The 22,802-nt window shown below is 54.5% G+C and overlaps 5 protein-coding genes across 5 annotated transcripts; 2 read left to right on the top strand and 3 right to left on the bottom strand.

Moving 5' to 3' along the window:
• Nucleotides 1-973: 973 nt before the first annotated feature.
• Nucleotides 974-2,131, bottom strand: J4E86_000240 (uncharacterized protein; the record flags this gene model as incomplete). The annotated part of the gene is made up of 1 exon (XM_051440816.1): nt 974-2,131. One exon carries the CDS (start codon nt 2,129-2,131, stop codon nt 974-976), a length of 1,158 nt encoding a protein of 385 aa, XP_051306987.1.
• A 562-nt stretch (nt 2,132-2,693) lies between these two features.
• J4E86_000239 (uncharacterized protein) lies at nt 2,694-4,974 on the top strand (the record flags this gene model as incomplete). Its single annotated transcript, XM_051440815.1, has 4 exons — nt 2,694-2,830; nt 2,879-3,077; nt 3,128-3,225; nt 3,273-4,974. The coding sequence occupies 4 exons, from the start codon at nt 2,694-2,696 to the stop codon at nt 4,972-4,974; spliced, it is 2,136 nt and encodes a 711-aa protein (XP_051306986.1).
• A 9,060-nt stretch (nt 4,975-14,034) lies between these two features.
• Nucleotides 14,035-16,011, top strand: J4E86_000238 (uncharacterized protein; the record flags this gene model as incomplete). Its single annotated transcript, XM_051440814.1, has 3 exons — nt 14,035-14,884; nt 15,127-15,804; nt 15,857-16,011. The coding sequence occupies 3 exons, from the start codon at nt 14,035-14,037 to the stop codon at nt 16,009-16,011; spliced, it is 1,683 nt and encodes a 560-aa protein (XP_051306985.1).
• Nucleotides 16,012-18,825: 2,814 nt separating this feature from the next.
• Nucleotides 18,826-21,443, bottom strand: J4E86_000237 (uncharacterized protein; the record flags this gene model as incomplete). The annotated part of the gene is made up of 4 exons (XM_051440813.1): nt 18,826-20,072; nt 20,207-20,504; nt 20,796-20,834; nt 20,886-21,443. The coding sequence occupies 4 exons, from the start codon at nt 21,441-21,443 to the stop codon at nt 18,826-18,828; spliced, it is 2,142 nt and encodes a 713-aa protein (XP_051306984.1).
• Nucleotides 21,444-22,236: 793 nt separating this feature from the next.
• J4E86_000236 (uncharacterized protein) lies at nt 22,237-22,800 on the bottom strand (the record flags this gene model as incomplete). The annotated part of the gene is made up of 1 exon (XM_051440812.1): nt 22,237-22,800. The coding sequence occupies one exon, from the start codon at nt 22,798-22,800 to the stop codon at nt 22,237-22,239; it is 564 nt and encodes a 187-aa protein (XP_051306983.1).
• Nucleotides 22,801-22,802: the final 2 nt, after the last annotated feature.

The following is a 22,802-nucleotide window of genomic DNA, read 5'->3' as shown; positions in this document are numbered from 1 at the left end:
CCGGCGTCTTCCTCTACCGCGCCCGCTGCACCGGCGTCATAAGCGCAGACGAAGACCGCGCCATCCGCGCCATGATCAACGAAACCGTCGCCCGCCTCGAGCGCAGCGCCGTAGGAGCCGGCGCTGGCATCCAGCACCCCGGCTCCCGCTACTCACAACTCCTCAAGCTCCTCTGGGCAAAAGTGCCAAAGAAAGATAAAGCGAGTCGCTCTTCTTTCCGCCACCCGGGCACGCATATTGCCAGTAATCCAGTTGACCAGAATGGGTTCCCTCAACATCCTATTGTGGGCGCGAGTCCGCAGGCGAGTAGTAACGGGACGGGGGAGAGTCCGGCGCTTACGGAGCAGATGGGCGATTTTGGATGGACGGATTTGGGCGCTGTTAATGAGTTTGCGGTGGGTGGTGGTGGGGGGAACGCGCCGGCGGATGATGCGGCGTTGTGGAATGGGTTTTTGCCGCTGGATATGGGGTGGAATGCTCAGGGGCTTGGATTTGAGGGTATGGGGTTTGATTCTAATGAGCTGGGCATGTTGTTCTAGTTGAGGTGTTTTAATCGTTGGAAGGCGAATGACTGTGTATCATGAAGCATGGGTTTTGTAAGAAACAGCAAATCCTATCTGGTTATATTGTTCAAAACCTCTGAACGCCTCCAACGAAGTTTCATACTCGAAGGTCAAAATTCTCACTCATACGGAACGTCAATAGGATGTTCGTCAGTGGGGTCTCAAGCCATTCCGTGAGAAAGTTAGGCTATGCTATCCATACGTGCAAGTGACATGCCTTGCATACCGCAAAGGGTTGCGAAGATAGCCGGCCGATTTCCCCATATCTCATATCATCTCGTCCATTGTGGAAGTAGTATACAAGTGTCGTATGCAAGAAAGAAAGAAAGAAGAGAAAACCCGTAGTCAAACATATGCCAATGACGCAAGCCGATGCTCCTGTTGTCCGCGATCAATCATGCAGGCCGTATTCACTTGCGCTTCCCAGCCTTTGACCGCGTCGTCGGTCGCGACGGAGCGGCTTTGGCCTGACTTGCTGCTGTGGGCGCATCGAAAGACCGTGTTGCCTTCTTCTTGAGCACCTTTGTAGAGCCTTCGACGGTAGGCTCGTCTTCTGCCTTCCGCTTAAGAGAGGACTTGCTTGTGTTGGTCTCGGCGACATGAACGCTGCGTTTGAGGTCGGATGAAGGCGGTGATGGGGGCTGTTGCGTTGTCCCTTCCATCGTGTCGTCCTCTTCTTCCGCAGTGGTCTCTCCGTTCTTCCCGTTGCGCTGTTGGGCTACCCACGAAAGAAGCTTCTCTTCTGCTTCCGCATCGTCTTCGTCCTCTTCCCCACCTAGCATTGCCTCTGCCATCTCGCCTGCGATATCATCACCCGCGTCATTGTCTGTTGCCATGCGCATGGCAAACTCGAGCAGCTGTTGGGGGTCCATGCCGGTGAGCGGTCCGCCAGTAGCAGCGAGTTGCCGTTGCAATGCTGCCAATAGCGCGTCCTGTGGTATGCCGCCTTCTCCCTGGTCCATGCCGTCGTCACCTTCGTCGTCGATGTCTTCGTCATCGTCGTATGGGGGCGATGCGGGCTCGGTGACAAAGGCCATCTTTGCCTTTCCTTTGCCTGGCCGCGAAGATAGCGCTCCTGGTGAGCTTGGTGGTGAGCCTTTCGCCCATTCTGGTATGTCTGCGAGCTTCTCCCTCCAGTTCTTGAACAAAGCATATGGTTGCGCGTTGTCGTCGAGGGTCTTGGGCTTAGTTCCACGGCTCGCCTGTGAGCGCCAAACTATAGGCGAATGTCCCAGCGGTGTTGCCTCTGAATGTGTGTTCACGCTATCCTTGGCCAATCTCTTCCTGGCTGGTGCGCTCTTCACTGTCCGCTTCCTCTTCAAGCCTGCTTTTGCGCCCTTGACATCAAGCGCTTGAAACTTGGTATCATCGTAGCCGTCCGACGCGTACTCGAGGTCGTTGAAGTAGTCGAAGCGGTCCCAGTCGTCTTCCATGTCCTCGTCGCCGCATGTCGCTGGTGGTGGTGAGGCGACGGCGTGCTCTGCAAGGTCGTCGGCGGCCATGTATTCGTCTTCGACGTAGAAGAAGTCGCCTTCGTAATCATCGTAGTCATCGTCGTAATCGCTCATGTTGGGTAGGACCGGTGGTCGTGTATGCGATCACATGCGCTGAGTGCGGTCGAGGACGTCGTTTGCGATGCGATGCGCGACCGTACAGGTTCGTGGCGCGAAAGGCGGGGTGATGACAGAGGTGATGGCAGAGGTGACGACGTGATTGCGCTTCTGCGTGGTTGGGGCGTAGGGTCGAGTCGAGGTCGCGCAGTCGGGGTGAGTAAGGGTATGACGCGGGCGTGCAGAGCGCTCCTCTCCTCCCTGAGTGCACGGTGGTCATCAGCGCAACCCCAAGCCACCAATTCGAGGGAGTCAAGACCAGCGGAGAGAAGGCAACTCGGCATGTGTGACTGCCCGTGCAACTCCAGATGCCGCCATATGCTCCTTCCCTATCGAGGGGCCCGAGATGCAACTTCCGCATCTGTTTGCTACAGTAAACACGAAGCGCGCCTTCCCCGCGAACGGCTCCACGCGGCTTAACAACACCGAGGCTCCCCAAACTTCCTTCCGCCATGCCACGAACAAAGTGCTTCTGTAGCTGTTCAATCAATCTTTTTGCTCCATATACCCATTTGTGACCATGCGTGCCTTTAGAAAGTCCACTCACCTCTCGCGCCAGCTTCTTGCTACCAATGGCGCCCGCTACAACTCTACCATTGCGCCCGCTGCCAAACCGCTTACTTCTGTCCTCATAGCGAATCGCGGAGAGATTGCACTGTGAGCTTCTTGACCAAATCCCCAAATCTAGAACTAACACGGTTGCAGACGAGTTGGAAGAACAGCTTCAGAATACGGCATCAAGACCACGACCCTCTTTACCGACCCAGATGCTCGATCGCAACATGCGCTGAGCTCGCCCTACGCCGTAAACCTGGGGGACCCCTCCGCATATCTTGATGGAGACCGTATAATACAAATCGCGAAAGAGCAAGGATGCCAGGGCATACATCCGGGCTACGGCTTTGTAAGAGCTCATGTACACGATGAGGTAGAATAAGGCTAACAGAAAGATAGCTGAGCGAGAACCCTACATTCGCAAGGAAATGTACAGACGCCGGTCTCACATTCATCGGACCACCATGGCAAGCAATCGAGTCCATGGGGAGCAAGAGGTAGGTGACCAGCATATACTCAAGCCATCGTAACTAACAAATAGAAGTGAGTCGAAAGACATCATGACCAAAGCTGGCGTTCCCTGTATCCCAGGCTACCACGGTTCCGAACAAGACCCAGCGTACCTCAAAGAACAGGCCGCGAGCATCGGCTACCCCGTACTCCTCAAAGCCGTCAAGGGCGGCGGCGGCAAGGGCATGCGCATCGTCAACACCGAAGCCGAGTTCTTCGACCAACTCGCGTCGGCGAAATCAGAGGCGCGGAATTCCTTCGGTGACGAAATCATGCTAGTGGAGAAGTACATCACCACGCCTCGCCACATCGAAGTCCAGGTCTTCGCCGACAAGCATGGCAACTGCGTCGCGCTTGGAGAGAGAGACTGCAGTATACAACGCCGGCATCAGAAGATCCTCGAAGAGTCACCAGCACCGCATCTGGATGAGGCCATCAGGCAGGACATTTGGGAGAAGGCGAGACAAGCTGCACTCGCAGTGGGATACGAAGGAGCAGGAACAGTCGAGTTCATCTTTGACAACGAGACGGGTGAATTCTTCTTCATGGAGATGAACACAAGATTGCAAGTCGAACACCCCGTCACAGAAATGGTGACTGGTGAGGACCTTGTGAGATGGCAACTTATCGTTGCCGAGGGCGGGAAGCTACCTCTTACCCAACAGGAGATTGAACAGAGGATCAAGGAGAGGGGTCATGCCATCGAAGCGCGCATCTACGCCGAGAACCCAGACATGAACTTCATTCCTGACTCTGGTCTCTTGCTCCACCTGAAGACACCGACCCCCACGTCCACCGTTCGTATCGACTCTGGTTTCATTGCTGGCGACGAAGTCTCCTCTCACTACGACCCCATGATCTCCAAACTCATCGTTCAAGGTCCGACACGCGAGGCTGCAATCCAGAAGCTTCGGGCCGCCCTAGAAGAGTACGAAGTCGCGGGTCCTATAACAAACATCGAGTTCATCAAGCGCATGTGTGTATCCCCAGACTTCGTCGCTGGTGATGTAGAGACAGGATACATCCAAAAACACCACGCCGAGCTCTTCACACCCGAGGCTCCAGCACCAGAAGTCTATGCACAAGCCGCCCTTGGCCTTGCGCTACAAGAGATCTCATCATCGAGAGGAGACGTATGGACAGGGCCACCCGTGACAGCCGTAGGATTCGGCTTCAGCAGCTCATACCAACAGCGCGAATTCAATCTCATCGAGATCCCCGCCGACGGCAAGGGCGAAGCCACAGCAACAAAAGTCAGCATCCGACAAACCAGCCCCCAGCAATTCGACATCAGCGTCGGCGACAAGACATACAGCAACGTCACATCCACCTTCTCCCCTTCCAGCAACACACTCACATCCTTCTACCCCCACACCCGCCTAGCAACAACCTTCATCCGCGACGAAGACCGCCTCACCCTCTTCCATCTCGGCCGCCAGTACCGCCTCAAACTCGCCATGCCGGAGTGGACAAAGAAGGCGCTCGGCGTCAAGGACGTGGCCAATAGTGTCCTCGCCCCCATGCCCTGCAAGGTCCTCAGAGTGGAAGTCGAAGAGGGTCAGGAGGTCAAGAAGGACCAGGCGCTTGTCGTTATCGAGAGTATGAAGATGGAGACTGTGATCAGGAGTCCGAGTCATGGGATAGTGAAGCGCATTGTTCATGGCAAGGGTGATTTGTGTAAGGCGGGGACTGCGTTGGTGGAGTTTGAGGAGCCGGAGGGGGAGGCGAAGGAGTGATTTTTTGTTTACAGAAAAAAGTTTATATGTATATATGAGCGCGAAAATATGAGATTTTATGAGTTACGTCGCTCGGTTCAGAGTGTGGTGTTGAGGCAGAATATTTTTCCAAGTGTAATTGTGGTTACAATGTGTGAAATATCAGGGCAAGTACATCAACAAAAAGCCACGACCACAAGGCCTTGAACAACGTCACAAGCACTTTAGGTGATCATTCTGACCAGAGATGAGATGAAAACAAATAATGTTGCCAGATACCAGTGTCACACACATGTACTGAATTGTGGCGTTACACGTCTTCATACGGAGTAGCCCACGAGGAAATGAAGGAAAATATGTAAACCACGCAGGAAGTACTTCATCATGGCAGTAGAAGTTTTCAATGTTGTCACAAGCTAGTCTATTGTTCGTACACGTGCTCAAGATATTGATATTCAACCAGTGCACTCTAGACGATGGGGAGATGTGCCGTAAAGACGACCAAGCTCAGACTTGTCGATGTATGGGCATTGGGATGTTATAGAGGCAGACGTCTCGCATAACGCACAACACATGCGAGACGTCTGTCTCTACAACATCATAATACCTATACAGCGACAAGTGGAGCGAGAGCCATACAGCGTATGACCCCACCGTCTGGATTCTCTACGTATCAAAGTATTGTAGCAGCCTCGCATACTTGAGGCAGCCGCATCATTTGTGTACGCACTGCGCGGCACCCTCAATTCGCTTCTCCATTCACAAGAGAGACCGTGGTACTGTGCGTAGCACAAGCCAGCCGATCGTTGCTCTCTGCGTCCTTGCCCAGGTATCAACTTCATGTTCGTCTAACCAAGGTGTTGAGCTCGGCGGAGCAGTTGCCCTATAGTCGATGGTAGGCGTGAGGGAAGTGTGGACGAGGGACGAGGTGGGTGTGAGACGTAAATACGGCGGCCATGAGGTGTTGGAAGTGGCCCCCATGGTAGGATATCCTATGTAGTAATCATTTGAGTGAGGTATGGTGGACGTAGATGTGCAAGGACTGAGGCCGTAGGATCACGATAATCTGGTCTTACCCTTAGTTCTTAGAAGCGTACTGGATCTCCAGTTCGTACTGATCGTAGGCATTGGGCCGTGATGGGATAGCTGGTCTGGTACCCGGCTGGAGAGAATGCTCCAGAAAACAAGAGTCGTGACTAGGGAGACGTGGCCATGACCTCAGTAAACATCGGGTTGTCCTCTGGACAGGACACGTCCTTGTACGTCAACAGCTGGCACTGCTGGTACTCATGACCTCTCTGATCAAGGCATCGCTGTGCAGAGCATCTCAACTCCCAGTGCGGATCGGATGGGCACTTACTGGGCCTCCCTTCCGCCTCGGATTCAGCGATCAGTCATCGATCCTGAGCACCATTGTATGGGGAAGCCCTCCGCGGCCCACATTAAGCTGACACCCAGCGAGTCTGATCTTCACCAGGTCTGGCGAGACCACAAAAGGTTCGCGGAGCCGGTCATGGCTGCACGCATCAGCTGTTCATACTGACGACTCTGTAACGGGGCAATGAGGCCGACGACTGTAATGACGAGGCTTCCCCTCCAGTGCATCGCAATGCAGTCCGTGACTTCGAAACGCCCAAGGCAGTAACTCCCCCACCTCAACACTGCAGTAGTCTGTGGCGAAGAAAGTTTCTAATCAGGTATTCTAGTCATCTCTGGTGCCGGACTTGCGGTTTACTACCCTTGCCCAACCTGTGACTGGTTGGAGGCGCAAGTTGGGCTTGCTTCAGAACAAGTTGCTTTAGGCCACTGGCAATCCCGGTAGTTGGCCTCCCTTGCTCCTCCCGTGGACCAGGAACATCCTGTGAGCAAAATTGGCCAACGGGATGACTGCCAGCTCATCTATGTTCCCCGCACACTTGTGTTTCGCTTCACGCCTCACTTGCTTTTGAGCAGTCGTTACGAGGCCTGGATCTCTCTCGGATCAAGGCGGACAGTTAGAACAACGGCAGGTTGATGCTGATCTTGGGTAGCAATCGCATGTATAGTAAGCCGCAGTGTGACGCGTCAATAGGTGGGCCGATAGGGTAAAGAGCGTTGAGATCTGATGAGGACTACACTACAGTGTATGTTGGGGTTTGGCTGTACCGACTGTGAGGGTCGATGATGAGATGGTTTGAGCCGTTAAAGGTTATCAAGCTAAACAGGTGGTTGGGAGCGGGCGATGGTGTTGTCAGTCGAAATCAGGCAATCACTGACGACTACTCTTCCGATTCATCATCCAGAATGGAGCAAGCGGTCCGAGTATCTCGAAACGTTCAGACTTCATGCGGCGCAATGCGAGTGTTCCAACCCGGGGCATTCCTCCGCTGCGCATGTCAAGAGTGGCACATCGGTTGTTGTTATCTATGAGGGCGTTCTCAGCGGCACGCGCATGCGACGTGCTGTTAATCGGAAAACCCTGATCTTAAGCCCGATGAGTTCCCACCAACGGCATTCCAGAAGGATGTTGCTGCTTGTAGAGACTGGACTGTGACATCTTTGACTGGCAAGATGCTCCCAGCGCGACAACCGATCCATAATTGCCAGGTCGTACGACCAGGTTGAAACAAGACGAGGGAGCCCAGGAAATCAGATCCTAGGTGAAATACAAGGCTGTTGGCGAGAGAGATGTTAGCCTCGATCGTTTGAGTTTGGAGGCGCCCGGCTGTCAATGCGGGACGCGATCGTGAAACACCAGTCTGAGCATCTTCTCGAACATGTCAACGTTTCATGAGATCTCGGTATCTTCGAACCGACAATTGCATCTCATACACTACAACTATGCGCTATGCGTCGGCTCGCAGGTCTTCGCATGTTCCGAAGGCGCAGAAGTATCAGCGGTACGAGGTGGTCCCAAAGCTATTTCGAGTGACGAAATATCTGTGTAAGTTTCGGGGCTGCTGTACTAGGTTCAATGTCGTGAAACCAGTCCTTTGGGATTATTCGAGTCCGATCTGCTGTTACACGCTACACGTGGCGCATGGGGATGTAGTTCCGGTTCTCGTTTGTGGTCGCGTTCAGCGCTCTGGATGTGCTATGCGCAGCAAGGAGAAGGACGTGAAGAAGATGCAACCAAAAGGAGGCTGAGCTCGGCGCTTTGTTCACTTCACGTGCACCGAACGGGCTTACGGAGGAGATTGCAGATCGTGATCAGTTAATTCTGCCATCAATCGACACTCGGTCGCGCCGAGATGACTTGATGAGGGCCCTCCAGTCAGACTTGAAATGACGATATGGGAAACTGCGCATGAACAGAGCAAGCGTATCCGGTGTACATGCAGTTGCAAGGCTGTTGCGTCAAAGCTCTTGACTCGAGTTCGCGAAAAAGCATGGAGCATAGGGCGAGCACAATGGTCACCGCTTCCTTCCAGAAGGCCGCTAGAAGGATACTAAGATCGTGAAACGTGACTAAGGGCCAATTACAAGTCGTATCTCGACTGGAGTACGCACACAGCTCCAGTTAGGCAAGCCTCAAAGTTATTTTTTTCTGCAGCGTAGGGCGGACTGCATCTGACAGAAGGGCCGACTTCGCATGGTCCCAATCTCTAAGGCAATGCACCTCATGCAGTGCTGATTCTAGGACCAAATATGGACGCACGTACTGATGCCTTCCAAGAGCAATCTCTCGACCAGCTTGTGGACCGAAAAGTCATGTACGGGTATCGTGAGCCAAATCGGCGCCAGTGACATTGTCATGTAAGATCCGGAAGAAGGTGAATGTATGACCGAGCGCATTTGAGCCGAGATAGAGCCAGCAGTACGCACCCGCATGATATCAACAACCCAGCCACCAAGAATTCCACCGAGAAGGCCATCTCCTGATACTTTGCCAAGCGCATATCAAGAAGGCTGGGTTGTGGGTCGCATATGGAACTGGCTGTTTCTATTCCAGTCACACGCTTCGGAAAGATGCGTTGTAGAAATAAATCATACGCGTCATTAAATCAATGTGTTACAAGCTGCTTGGATAACGGCAACAGATATACATAGAACGCGGGATCACACCGTCCTTCGATGTGTATGTTGTTGTGGCTTCTCCATCGAGAATATCGAAGAGGCTGGGCCTAGATGGCTGATAAGCCGAGGCGGCCAATTCGCACAGTAGGGTGGTAGCTTGATGCAGTGCATCGGGAGCTAGCGCTGACTGACATCATGGAAAACAGCGGTTAACGTGACGCTGCATCCATCAGCCCATGTCGAATCCTTTCCACAAGTGTCCGCTCGAATCAGTGCCGCCGCAAGGCCTGGTGAGAACAGGGAAAGGACGGGAGACCGGCCGGACCTTGTTGCAGCTCGATGATATCGACTGGGATGGCACGGATCACTCCGTCTCATGATTAAAGCCGGCAGAAGGAGAGTACTCATTGAGCCAATGAGCACAAAGCTGTCGCCTGTCAGAAATGCCGCTTATGCAGTAACGTTCGCAAGTGAAGGCTCGGCTGGAGAAATAGCGATTTCAAAGCAGGACGAGAAGGTCTAGTCCTTCACTCCCAAATTGCGAAACTTGTGGCACTGCGGCATCTTGGGCGCGTACTCGTGTTCGGCACAATGCTTGCCTGGAGCCCACTCATGATATACCCCGGGAAACAGATGTCGGATAGACACCCAAGCTGCACCACGACCCTCAAGGGATGCGGGAAGCAAGGTCGAGGGGGCCTGGAGATCTTCCAACCGGGTGGGTGACTGGAGCTCGCATCACCAGCATCAAGATCTTATCGCACAATCTGATAGACATTCCTGCATCGCTTCTTTGGATGTGACTGATATCTGCCGATAGAGTTGTAATAAGCAAATGCAGGCCTAGGCCCATCAGAGCTGCCTAGCCTATTCCACACGACAGCTGCCGCGAGCGGAGAAAACTTGATAATGTCAAAATGCTCGATGTGATGGGGCTCACCTGCCGATCGCTCCCCGGTCAGTCAATAAGCAGAGAACCTTCGGTAGATGAACCATCGGGGCCTGCGACCGCACTGCGCATATCATGGTAGCTTTATGTGACGTTATTTCCACGCGCGAAATCACGAATCGGGGGTATGCGGTAGTGGTAGCGGTGGTGTGCAGCATGATCCAGTGTGCAATGCTGGTGGTGAGCGAGAGACTTGCGGGACGAGTCGGATCCATGTACGGTAGCGTCGCGCACCTTGTCCCTTGTGATCGTCGACCGTTGATGCCCAGGCATGTATCCCTGCTTCCCGCGAGCGGACAACGGTGTGCAAAATGTGGTTGGCCAAAACGATGGCCTGTCAACCAAATAACCGTACGCGAAGGCAACAACCATGACGCCCTCGCGATATTGGGCGTAACAGAGCGTTCTTGTTTAACGGTTATCATGGAAGCGACACCACGAACGGAGTTGGAGGCTGTTGTAGAACCTGGCGGTGGGCGACGCGCGAGAATGTCGACGAGCCACCCCAGCTGACCTTTGGCCGTCATGCACGTCGCCGTCAGCCGTGTTTGCACCACGTTGCGGAGACACACAGCTAATCATTACATATGGGTGGAGTGAGAAGAGCAACCCGATGTAACACGGCATCGTTTTCGCTGACAAGATCGACATGGCTATGTCCACATCTTGTGCAACTAGTGCAAGCGTGGCTAATCGTCAAAGCGTGAAGAGGCGCCGCCTGAGGGTGTTCAGGAGGAGTTCGGCTTGCACAAAGTTGGCAGTGAAGATTTTGAATTGCCAAATCCGCAGTGGATGCGCATGCTGACGGTGAGAGAGTGAATGCGCGCGCCCTTGTGCGCCGCGAGTTGGGCGGCGGAGGTAGTCACCAAGTGTTGTGTTGTATCGAAATGTAGCGGGCGGCGTCAGAATAGAGTTGATGGTCGCTCGGTACCTGACCTATCTCCCTTGTCGTGAACAAGGCCAGCAAGCGTGCTCCCAGGGTTTCTCCGCACTGCGAACGCCTCGCTCGGAACATTTACAAGCCCAGGTCCCATGCCACGATCATCGTGACAGGGAGGGTAATGCTCACAACATGGAACGGCGCGCTGTTTCCAACGCGATCTTCTCGAAGCCTGGCAGCGAGACATGCCGAACAGAACAAGAGGATTTGTGTTGGTCGCGTCTCGTGTTTCAGTGTGCATGTGATACGTGAGGACAAGCGCGCAGAAGCAGGCTTGAGACGTCCGAGAAGGGCACGGCATTACAGCATTGAATTGACGCCGGAAGCGATGGAGCAAATGCACCGAGACGGCTGCAGACGTGTATTGCTATCGCGATGGGCCAAGCGGCTATTCGCCCGGATGTTGTAGCGGAGTTTATCGACGCGTGTTGCTCGCGTTGAGCATGAGGGCAATTTTACTGGGAATAGCCACAGCAGCAATTGGATGGCAGGGCTGACTGGCGCATTGAAGGCGGTCCTGCCACGATGCGGCCCCTGAAGCAGCAGTTTGCTCGGTGGCATGGCTCCGCAGAGGTTGCGAACCCGACGTCCCAGGGCCGATCAGCGGCGATTTGAGCAGGCAGCCCATGACCCGTTTCCCGAGAAGCATCTCCGTGTGGCAGCATCAGGCATGGCGGTGCCGATCAGGCCTCGATGGCGATTGGAGGCTGCGGGCGTGCATCGGCCAGTCACAGCGGGCGACGTTGGGGGCACAAAGAGACATGCTGGTGAGCCGTTTTGGGCGTCTGCTCACCGGCGCCACGGGCCAATGGCGTGCGAGACGGCGGGGCGCTGGGCTGGGTGGTGCAACTGCTAAAACGGTCGACTAGCGGCGGTGAATTGGACTCGAAGGACGCGTCAGAGCAGCGGCGGGCGGAGCACCGTGTGCCCTGGGCGAGATGAAATGGCAGAAGCAGCAGGTGGCATCGTGTGCGAGCTATAGCAGGCCGGATTAAGACGCCAGGTGTGCCATGGGTGCGAGGGAGGTACCGCGGGGTCGCGACTGCCATGTCGAGGATTTAGCCGAGCGAGGCAGGGGCGACGAGCCTGCGACGGGCAGGCGCGATGGCGATGACGGCAGCTGCTATCAGTCTCACGTCGCGAAGGAACCGCTAGCTCGTCCTCGAGTGCTGTCTTTTCGAATGCTCTGGGCAGCAAGCCCCCACCCGCCGAAACCTGACCGTCACGTGCTCCACCGGACGCGACAGCGGGCAGCAAGAAGAGTCTAAGGCGACGCGCCTTTTCCATCAAACAGCAGCTCCATCCTCGCAGTAGCAGCACCCACCCTCCGCGACGACATCGCCATCGACCAGGGCTATTCCGCCGGCGATCCCTGATCCCGGCCCCTTCGCATCCGCGGCTTGGGCGCTCGAAACAGCTGCTCCGTCCGAGCGTGCAGCAGAGCAGGGAGGTGGCTGTTCCAGGTTGATTTAACGACCGACTCCACCCTCGGCCCTCCCACCGCCTTTGCAGACTCTCCTCGCTGCCTTTCCCTAGACGTCGCTAGCGCCACCTGCTCTGCGCGTGAAATTGCGCAGGCCACGCTACTGCATCGCTCCCCAACCCTCGTCCACCGCTGCGCCCGGACCCTCGCAGCCCGGATCCTTCGACGTCTACCACCGCGCAATAATAACAATGTCGCAGCCAAAAATCCCAGATAGGGCCCGCAAGTATAAGGAAGACCCGGCGCCTGTAGCGTCGCAAAAGATGGTGAGTTGCCTCTGCTTCCTTGCACCCCCTACCACGCACGCTCGACCACCTGCATCATCCCATACACTCGCTACCCTCCGCTCGCTCCCATCTTGATCGGCCCTGCCGCACCCTCGACCGTTGGAGTTTCGTCGTGCGCGTCGCAGAACCCTTCCCTAAACCCGTCGCCGCCGCTGGTAGCTTCACCCTCGCGCTTTTTGCATGCTGCAGCAGCCACTGCACGTCGCGGCCACACACAACGAGTTACCCCAGCTCCGGCGCGTCTCTGCCTACATGGTATGCCCTTCCCGCCAAGCAGCCCTGCTACCCAAAACCCGCCTCCCCTGTCGCACTTGCCAAAGCTTTCCTTGTCTCCTCTGAAGCCAGTCCAAGCCTCTTGTCACGCAGCCTACCAGCAGCGGAATCCCTGCCATCCTAGCAGCCTTCCGCTCCCACCGCTGGTCCGCTCTGTGTTGTCAACGTTGCGAAGTCCCGCCCTGCTTTCTTTAGTCTGCCCTTCCCATCCTATAAACTATACCCTACCGTCCTGTCTTTTTCCAGACCCTGCCCCTCGCCTACCACGCTGCTGCTGCACATCCGTCGCTACACCCTAGCCGCCCAGCCAACCACAGCGACCCGCACCCCCACCTCTCACCTTGCTTGCACCCCCAGCCCCGATCACCACCACAGCACCTCAAGGCGACGCTTGCTTTTTATCTTTTGTTTGCCCCCAGCAGCCTTACTGACTGGCTGTCTTCTTAGCATCATCCCCACTCGGCTCAGGGCTTGCCACCGCCTAGTCACCTTCCTGTTCACCACCCTAGGCCTGGTGTAGTCCATCAACAACATCAACACCAGCACCATCCCGATTCTCCCCACCAGTCGGTGCCTTCTCAGAGTCCTGCACAGGGCCACTACCCATCCCCACAACACCCAAACCCCCAGGGCCCGCCGCAGCACCAATCACCCTACATTCAGCAGATCCAAGGCCCCCCACCGCCGCAACAGCAGCAAGAGGTTCCCTACTACTCCCAGCACCACCAGAGCCCCTACAGCACCAACAGTGCGCCGAGTAACTACTCGTCCTCAGGTATGTTTTGTTTTTGTGTACACAAATCACCACGCGTTCGTCCATGCGCCCAGCGCATTAATGACGCCTCGACTTGGATGCCCCCGTCGTATATACCCCCGGCGCAAAATGGAATTCTAACAATTCGCAGAAACCCCAGAGCTCATGGCGGCCGCAACAATGAACAGGGGCGGTTATCCTCCGATCTCATATCACACCCCGCAGTCAAACTCACCAGCATCTGTTCAGTCTCCACAGCACGACCAGCACGGCCGGCCAATCTATGGACAACCGCCCAGCCAGATGCCTCAATCAATGTACTACACGCCCTACGCTTCGGCGCCAGTTCCCCAACAGTCACCCTACCAGCAGCACCCTTCAAGCGCGCCACAGCAACCAATGGCGACGCAATCGCTGCTCATGTCCCACCAGCAAAACCAGCAGATGCAGCATCAGCAACAACAACAACAACAACAACATCAGCAGCATCATCCCCAAACTCCTGGAATGACGGGAAGCCCCAAGTCGCGCATGTCGCAGACGCCACTTCAACGGCCACCGTCAGGACTCGGCCCGCCTCAAGCTCCGCCTCAAGGCCCTCCCGTCGGCACCCCCAACATGCACGCTGGCCCTCCCGGAGGACCCAACGTCAACCCTAACGCCGCGCCTGGTCCCATTCCTGCCACCACTCCTCTTGTTGTGCGACAAGACCAGAATGGTGTGCAATGGATCGCGTTTGAGTACTCTCGCGACAGGGTCAAGATGGAGTACACCATCCGCTGCGATGTGGAGTCTATCAATGTCGACGAGCTGCCGCAAGACTTCAAGACCGAGAACTGTGTATACCCTCGCGCTTGCTGCGCCAAGGATCAATACAAGGGCAACCGTCTTCACTACGAGACTGAATGCAACACCGTCGGCTGGGCTCTGGCGCAGTTGAACCCTTGCCTTCGCGGAAAGCGTGGTCTCATCCAGCGCGCCGTCGACAGCTGGAGGAACAGCAACCAAGACCCCCGACTAAGGAGCCGACGCGTGCGCAGAATGGCCAAGATGACCACAAGGAAAGCCCAATCGGCTAACCATGGTAACCACATGGCTGGACCAGGTGGACCAGGTGCTCCTGGCGTTCCCAACTCTGCCGGATTAGCAGCACCGCCCCGACAACCGAACATGGGCATGGGCGGCCCTCAGATGCACCATCACCATGATGGACCTGGAGGGCCCCACGGAGGACCAGATGACGTTAGCGGTATGTTTCACCAGATGTGATGTGATAAGGCGCAATTGTTGTTGGTTGTTAAATGATACCTCTGTCGTTCTTTCTCCATGTACATTACATACTCCTTGATGTAATACCCCTTCGATACCACTGCCCCATGCATGCTTGCATATATACTCACCCCATAGTTACACATGTTTTTGGTTCAGCAGCGCAGGACGGGAAGTAGAGAGACATGTTTGGACGTGCAAGCTAACTCTCTTTGTGTACAGCCAATGAATACGGGGAATCACACACTCACCATCACCAAGCGCCAAACGGTCAATCATCATCACCTACCGACGGGCGGCCCGCTCAGAGCTTCTACCCGAATTACCCATCAAGCGACTCCGTCGCAGGCTCCAGCGGCATGCCGCCGATCCACGACAGCCTGAGCCACCCTCCGCCTCCATCGCACGCAGCGGGTGTGCCCGTTTCAAAGCAGCAAGAGCAAGACGAAGAAGAGCGAAAGCTAGCCATGTTTGGCGACTTACCTGACTCAAAGCGCCGCAAATTCATCCTTGTAGATGATGCGCAACGAGGAACTAGGGTTCGCGTGCGAGTTACTCTCGACACGGTCAAGATGGAGGAAATGCCTGATTCTTACCGCAAGTCCAACTCGGTATTCCCTCGTAGCTATTTCGCCATGCAAATGACCTCTCCACCTGCCAGCCCTCGTGGCAGCAAGGTCTTTGCTGACGAGCCCGATGTTGAGAGCGACCCGAGCTTCCCTCTGGCCGGCTCTACTGTTGTGCCTGTTCCAACGCTGGATGGCGAGACTCGTGTGCCGAAGCCGCGTCTTACTCGTGCGAAGCGGTCGAAGGAGATTACGCTCAACGATCTTGGTTACCGCATGAGCTGGAGCCAGAGTCGTGTTTTCGCAGGAAGGACATTGTTTCTGCAAAAGTCTCGTAAGTCAATGGCTCGGTACGAAGAAGAACGTTTTACTAACCTTATCAACAGTTGATGCCTACCGCAACAAGATGAGAAGTAGCATGATGGGCCAAGGTCAAGATGTGACCCAAGTAGCCCCACATTTCGAGACTCGCGTTGGAAAGAGGCGGTGGAACGAGAGAATCGAGAAGAGTAAGAAGGCGAGGCGCGATGGCTCTCCTTAAGAAGTCTCAGGCCACATGCTCCAAACGGATGCCCTGGTTGCAGGCAGCCGCCCCGTTGACCCACTTTCTCGGCACTTGCAGGGAGCCCCTACGAACGACCGGGGTTGACAACCCTTTTCGACTCGGCACCAAATCCTTCGCGACAGGCCCGGCTGTTGCTTACACCCATGTTTCATCATGGCTGTATTGGGTTTCAGACTGGTCGTTCATCTGCCGATGGCTGCTTCTCTCTCTTTTCGATACTTCTCGGCCACCCACCACCGTCTTGATACCCGTCGGCAAGTTATGATCTCTTGCGACATACTCGGTCGGTTTTCGGTCTGTTCTTTCCTGTCTGTTTATAGCGTGTTGAGCGATCATCTCTTGTGCGAATGGACTTTGGCGTCTGCGGTAAAAAGAGACAAGGGAGCGTCTAAAAGCATGACTCAGGACGCTGTTTATGGCATGAGGAAGGCGTCTTGTCGGCTATGATTGCGTCTTCGGATATGTTTATATTGCGCATGTTTTTTGAGTATTCGGTAGATGGGCTAGTTGTTGCTACCCTGGACATATAATAGACATCTCAAAAACAAACATGCAGTCTGACATTAAGTGATTACTTGCGAGTGTTTACAGCCCGGCAAAAGTCCAGAGTAAATTGCCCTCCTCCAAACCTTGGAAGAGGCGTTTTGTGTATCATCGAGAGAGACCCGGAGGATGCATCCCAGATGCAGCCAGCTGACCAGTTCGCCCGCAATCCTTCAAAGCACCGAACGAGAAGAGAACCCACATGAACCGCTCAGTAGCCACTCACGATCACTTACAGCGGCACGGCACGCAAGCCTTTCCATGCATGCTCGACGTGATATTGTCCGAGACAAATAAATCACGTCGATAGTCGTTCGGTCGACCTACTCTCCCCTAGGGACATCCCTCCCCCATACGTTCGCAAAGCGGAAGGCGGACAGGTGACAGGCCGGGAGAGCCTGGTCTCGCGTGGCTGAATACCACTCATGTCTACGCGTTGCGTGCCTGGTGCCTGACTACCCAGCTCAGGCACACAAGGATGATTTGCTTTTCAGGGTGGGCAAGGTATGGGTAGTAAGGGGCGAGGGGGGGGCGCACCGCACGCAACAGGGCAGGGTATCAAAGAAGGCCAGGCACACGACTGCAACGCAATGCAATGTTGTGCGACGCGACGCTACCCGACGGTTGTTGGGGGTGGTGGGCAGAACAGGCTGATTGCGGTTTAGACACGATTGCCGGAACGGCTGGCCGTTGGAGACCGAAATTACCCATGCATGCATGTGGCATGTGGCACGCGAGACGAGGTACGCGCGGAAAGGTCCCCAACCAACCCAACTGCTGCCAACCCCCCCGAAAGGCGTCGAAAACGGTAAAACCGTTACGAACCTAGGAGTAGTCGGAAATGGCCCCTCCCTTCCTCCCTCCGTCTTTCCAAAGCAACGTATGAAAAACTATCCGAAGTTGCAGCGATGGTGCTTGGAGGGCATGTCACACTGGGCGGGATATGCCTAGTTGGCTTGTCAAAACTAAACCAGAGATGGGCTGACATATCGTCGCTTTTCGCGCTGACGGCAGTTCCAAGGCTCTTGGTATACTCGTGTGTGAAACAGATGCTTTTCTCCGTCTGCGCACTCTACCTGCAACAATTCACTTTCTAATCGACGCCTTCTGTCCCGTCTCGCAGTATCCCCGATCAATCCTCCCCAATGCCACTTCCGCAACTACGCAGCCTCCATCAAAGACTCTCGTCATCCCATCCACTCACGGCCGCCCCGATTGCTAATACCAAGAAGAACCGAACTCCCAAGACCTTCTCCACTGCAAGTCTGCAACCTAGAAGAAAGCGCGAACTAACTAATCCGAACCAACTATGTTACTAGCTAACTAGACTAGCTAGCTACTCCACTTTCCAAAAAAACTCCGGGCACCCAAAGCCAGCCAGTCACAAGTTGGTGACGCCCACTTTCCGGCACTAAAAACAGCTAACCCGACGTTAACGTTAATCTTCGGCGCGACTTGCCAAACCGTTGAAAGTATTAGCACCGCCGACCGTTTTTTTTGCTGCGTCGTTGATGCTCGTTTCCCCGTCTTGGCTCTCGTGTGCAGGATGGTTGACTGAGCTCGTCTTCTTTTAAATGCACGGAGCGCCGTTGATTGAATGAGGCTGACTGGCTGGTCGCGTGAGCTAACGAGTTAGTATTTTAGCCATTGCGGGGCAAAAAGCTTTGCCTTTTACTATTGACACTGTTAGGGCGTCTACTACTACTGTAGATGAGACTTTTCGACGCGTCGAGATCGGGTTCTATGAAGCGGTTGCTGTCATGCGCGTAGGAGAGTGGGGTTGCAGGTGCGTGAACGGGGACCGAACTAGTGTGTCTGGCCGATTCGGTGCTTTGATAAGCTGCAGCGCATCGTCATCTCCCTGTTTGCAGTCTGTGGTGATCTGGATGCTTTTACTATGTGTAAGCAGTGGATGGGTTGGCTAGCTAGGGGCTGTTCGTTTTGCCTTTTCGCAAGAGATATGGGTATGGCATGTTCGATAGAATAAAGTATGATACCATTCGGGACTGTGTACCAGCTTCTCGTCACCACTAGCTAAGTAAGAACCGCATAGAGTTTCGAAGAACGATAGAAGTGTAGCTAGTGCGAAGCATATCGCGACTTCATGGGAGTAGACGAAGATAAAGATACTTCGATACTGCCTACTCTGCAAGGAACATCTCCAGAGCCGAACCCTCCGGCGACATGGTAGTCTCATTCGAGGTACATGGTACAAGGCGTATCCCCATGACTTCAGTTCCATGCTTCTCACCTCATAGTCTTTCTCGCGCGCCTCCCACTCTGCCCAGCCATACCATGCTTCGGCATCTCAACTGCGGTCACTACACGTGCGCGACTGCCACCGTCTGTCCCTCTTGATTTCATAAGCCTTTCCTGCTCTTGCGTCAGTCTCAGTCTCTCTCGATCCGCCTCATGCACAATAACGCCGTCGATGACGCTGTACTTACTGATGTCCGGGTCATCGTAGTCGTCCGAGTCGTCTTGTACTATGGGTCGAGCAGCGCGAGACTTGGCAAGATACCTGTCGCCATGGAAGCGAGAATCTGTCCATGAAATCAATCCAGCGCCGTGTTCTGGGGATGCGATTTCGAAGTCTGAAACGTCGGCTAGCATTTCTACGTCCTCTGCAGCAATGCCAGCGGTGCTAGGTGCAGGAGTGATTGACATGGCCCGTATGCCACCTCTGACTTGCTCGAACATTCCAGCAGCGGCTGTTGCTTCCTCACGTTGGTTCGCTTCATCGATAGCAATACTGGTCCGAGTTTCTAATTCGGCTTCGCTAAGTTGGGTGATCTTTGCAGACGCGTCAAGTTTGGCCTTTCGAGGTGAGCGCGATACCGTTGCTCCTTGAGTCTTTAACGTAACGATTTTGGACTTCTGAGACGCAGGTGTCGGTGTAGATGGTGTCGTCGGCTGAGGCTTTCTGGTGGGCACACGCGGTGGGGTAGTCGGTGATGCCGCATCAGTCTGGCTGTTGACCTTGGGTTTCGATTTCTGCAAGCTCGTGAAGCCAAAGCCATTCTTTCCCTTATTATACACACCTTTTGAGGCAAGAGCTGGTGGTAGTGGTGGAGGAAGTTTAGCCTTCTTGGTCGCCGGCCTAGATGTCTGCTTCTTTACAGGCTCAGGAGCATCGTCCATCATGACAGGGGAACTAGGCTCCTCATCATCAGACGGCGGGGCATAGTCACTCTGCTCATCGCTGCTGAGATCCACCACCTTCCGTTTGCCTCTGCCTGAACGGGAAGAGAAAGAAGTATGCGATACGACCGACGCATCGCGTTGACTTTGCGAAGCACTCGAGGCGCGATTAGTAGGCGTAAAAGTAGATACCTGCGACCCAGCCCGAACACCCCTAGCAACCGCAATACTGTCTTTGGTGGCACTGGCTGGGAGGAATGGCCGTCTGAAGCTGGGAGTCTTAGGAGTGGTAGGGGTAAGTGGCTCTGCGGTTGGGGTGCGAGGGCTCTCTTGAGTGGATACGAGACCAGTATCTTGAGGTGATGGAAGCATGTTTGGAGTGTGCTGCTGTGGTCTTGTTGGAGCTATGTGTACGTTAGTTCAGTCACTATAAGATGGAAGACAGCAAGCTTACTACGCGGAGCTTCATGCATCATCGTGTCCATACCATTCGAAACCGATTTACGAAGGTCACTCTCCATGCTTTTGGTCGCATGATCCGGGACAGAATCAGGACCGAGCCTAACGCTACGTCTGAGATCTTGTGAAGACTCGATTGAGCCATTCAAATAGTAAGCATGGCCTTCCTTTCGCAAATCGGAGTGGTCGTCTCGAGGAAGGCCATGGAAAGCCGATTCTCGGAACATCGATGACTGGCCTGATTGGTAGCCTACACTTTGTTGCGATTGAAGGTTGTCTGGCTGGTGGGCTTGATAGAGCCTCGAAGAAGCGAAACCGCTCGTCGACTGCAGGCCTTGTGAAGCAGAGATTGTGGGGGTAGCCCACGGAGAGGAAGCTGATAATGGTCTACCTCCAGGATTGAACGTTGTTTCCCGACGAGCATCTGGCATGCGAGGCACATTCGCCCAATTGCCAAAACCCACGCCCCCGACCAGGTTCCGCTGTGTACTGAGAACAGCTGCCAGCGCATGCTGAGAGGCGACGGAGTTCGAGACGTGCACACCGGGAGTGTTACTGTTACTTGTACATAGCGCAGGTGGTTGTATAAGAGGGCGTGGTGGTTGCTGAGTAAAGACACTATGTTGACGATTCAACTGTTCTGGCTTTGGCGTATTCTATATCAATCAGTGTTAGGACAAGAACGCTTGTACCATTCGCCGACTTACCACGTTTCCGATTTTGTCAGAAAAGCTGGAAGGGTCTTTTGCGACAGGTTTTTGCCCAGCTATCTGGAGAATAGGCTTCTGCTTTACCAAAACTGGTTCATCGTCATCCTCGTCGGAACAAAGATCAATGATCGTGACAGCGGCCTTCTTATTCCTGAGTCCTGCTACCGGTGTGGCTGTGTTGCTTGCTGGATTGGATATGGATGGAGCTTTGGGCCTCAGCGGCGGCGTCTTCTTGATGGTAGGAGCAGCTCTCGGTGGTGCAGCAGCTACCCGACGGTTTGCTTGACTCTGGACACCCGTCTTAGGCCCGACAGCCGTGTTGCCAACCTTCTTCTTCTCCTTATCTGCTGCCGCCTTGGCCTTGCTCCAGAACTCTTCTTCTTCTTTCTTGTGTTTTGCGAGGATGATGGCTCGCTCCTTGTTGACGTTGTCCTGCAATTTGGCAAAAGACTCCGCCGCATACCGTTGGAAGCCCTTGAGTTCAGCGTCGTGCTTTTGTCGGAAAGTGAGCCACTGTTTGTCTGCAGCACTGACCTCGGGGGGTTTCGATGCCATGCTGAGAGTCGCAACGCGCTGAAGTCAAGGCAAAGATATTAAATACTGTGAGGTAAGAGAGTTCGTTGCGAGCGGGAGAAGGTGGGTAGATGGTGTGGTGATATACCAGCTTGGTCAAGGTGAAGGTGAGTGAGAGATCTGCGCGATTACAAACGGGACCAAGGTAAAGGCGCAACTCATGGTGACCACAGTTTTTGAGGATGCGTAAGTAAGGTAAGACCTCTATGTTCATGGCTTAGGCTTGCAGGTAGGGTGCCTTGAATAATAGGTAAACGGAACGCCGAGACGCAAACGACGAGTATCCACTTTTTGACCTAGTAGCTGTTTGTGACCTAGGATGCTATATAGAGGGAATTCGTTGCGCGCAAGCCCAATGCAATATATTAATCCAGAACAGTGCTTCCCCAAAGATGGCGTGTGCGACAGAGACTCCATCGCATCGGCTCTCAAGGTATTGATCCTCCTGTTCTCAATTATTATGACCCATACAAAGCGCGAGGTCGACTTCGGCTAGGTCTAATAGCCTCGTGGGCATGAGTAGCCATACACCTGCTCAATGCAAAAGCTTGCAACTAGCTCGAAGGCTCCCATTGCTGCCTTCCTTGTCTCAGATTTGCGTCGCTGCGAAGGGGAAGTGAGACCTTTCAGCAGTCGTCTGGTCGAGACTCTCCAATCAGGTCGCAATAATCTGAACTGCTTTTGTGCCGTTCACCATGCTCTCGGGTATAAGATGGGTCCTCGCGCCTGTGGTCTCCATTCCTGAATCGGTGATTCCGTGATGCTTTCTCTCCCTTCATAGATATTTCTTTGCGGCAGTCGCAACTCTCTGCCTAAATACCGGGCTCTTGATGACTTCGCCATTGCCCACAGCAAAGAAGGGATTCATAATAGTCTTGACCCATGCCTCGTATACGTCGACCATGAAGTTCTTAACAGCTTCTTCCGTGGCTGGGCTACTCGGATTGTATAGACCAGCACCTCCTCCCAACGCAGCTCTCCCTCCAGCCAGACTTCCTCTGGCACCTCCAGCACCTCCACTTGTCAGCCCCAGGCTTTCGTCCCGCGGTCTTGTGAGTAGGAGGAAGCGTGTATTGCCGCCGGTGATCCAGCACGACACGAAGCAGTTCTGGTATTTGTCGATGTGCTTAAGATACATGGGTGCGGAGCCACTGGATGTAGAAGGGCCCCATTGTACTTCTTCAACGATATCAAGTGACGAGTGTAGAATGAACGGGACCAGGGCGCGCTCGGCGGGGGTATAGTTCGCGACACCGGTGCCGCCGCTGCGTGAGGTACCGAAGTCGTGCGTGAAGAGGGGGACGTCGAGAGGCGATAGGATGGAGAATGTGTACGACATGG

Source organism: Alternaria arbusti, assembly GCF_024043155.1.
Source record: "Alternaria arbusti strain BMP 1465 chromosome Unknown scaffold_1, whole genome shotgun sequence".
Lineage (NCBI taxonomy): Eukaryota > Fungi > Ascomycota > Dothideomycetes > Pleosporales > Pleosporaceae > Alternaria > Alternaria arbusti.
This window is presented reverse-complemented; position numbering and strand designations above follow the sequence as displayed.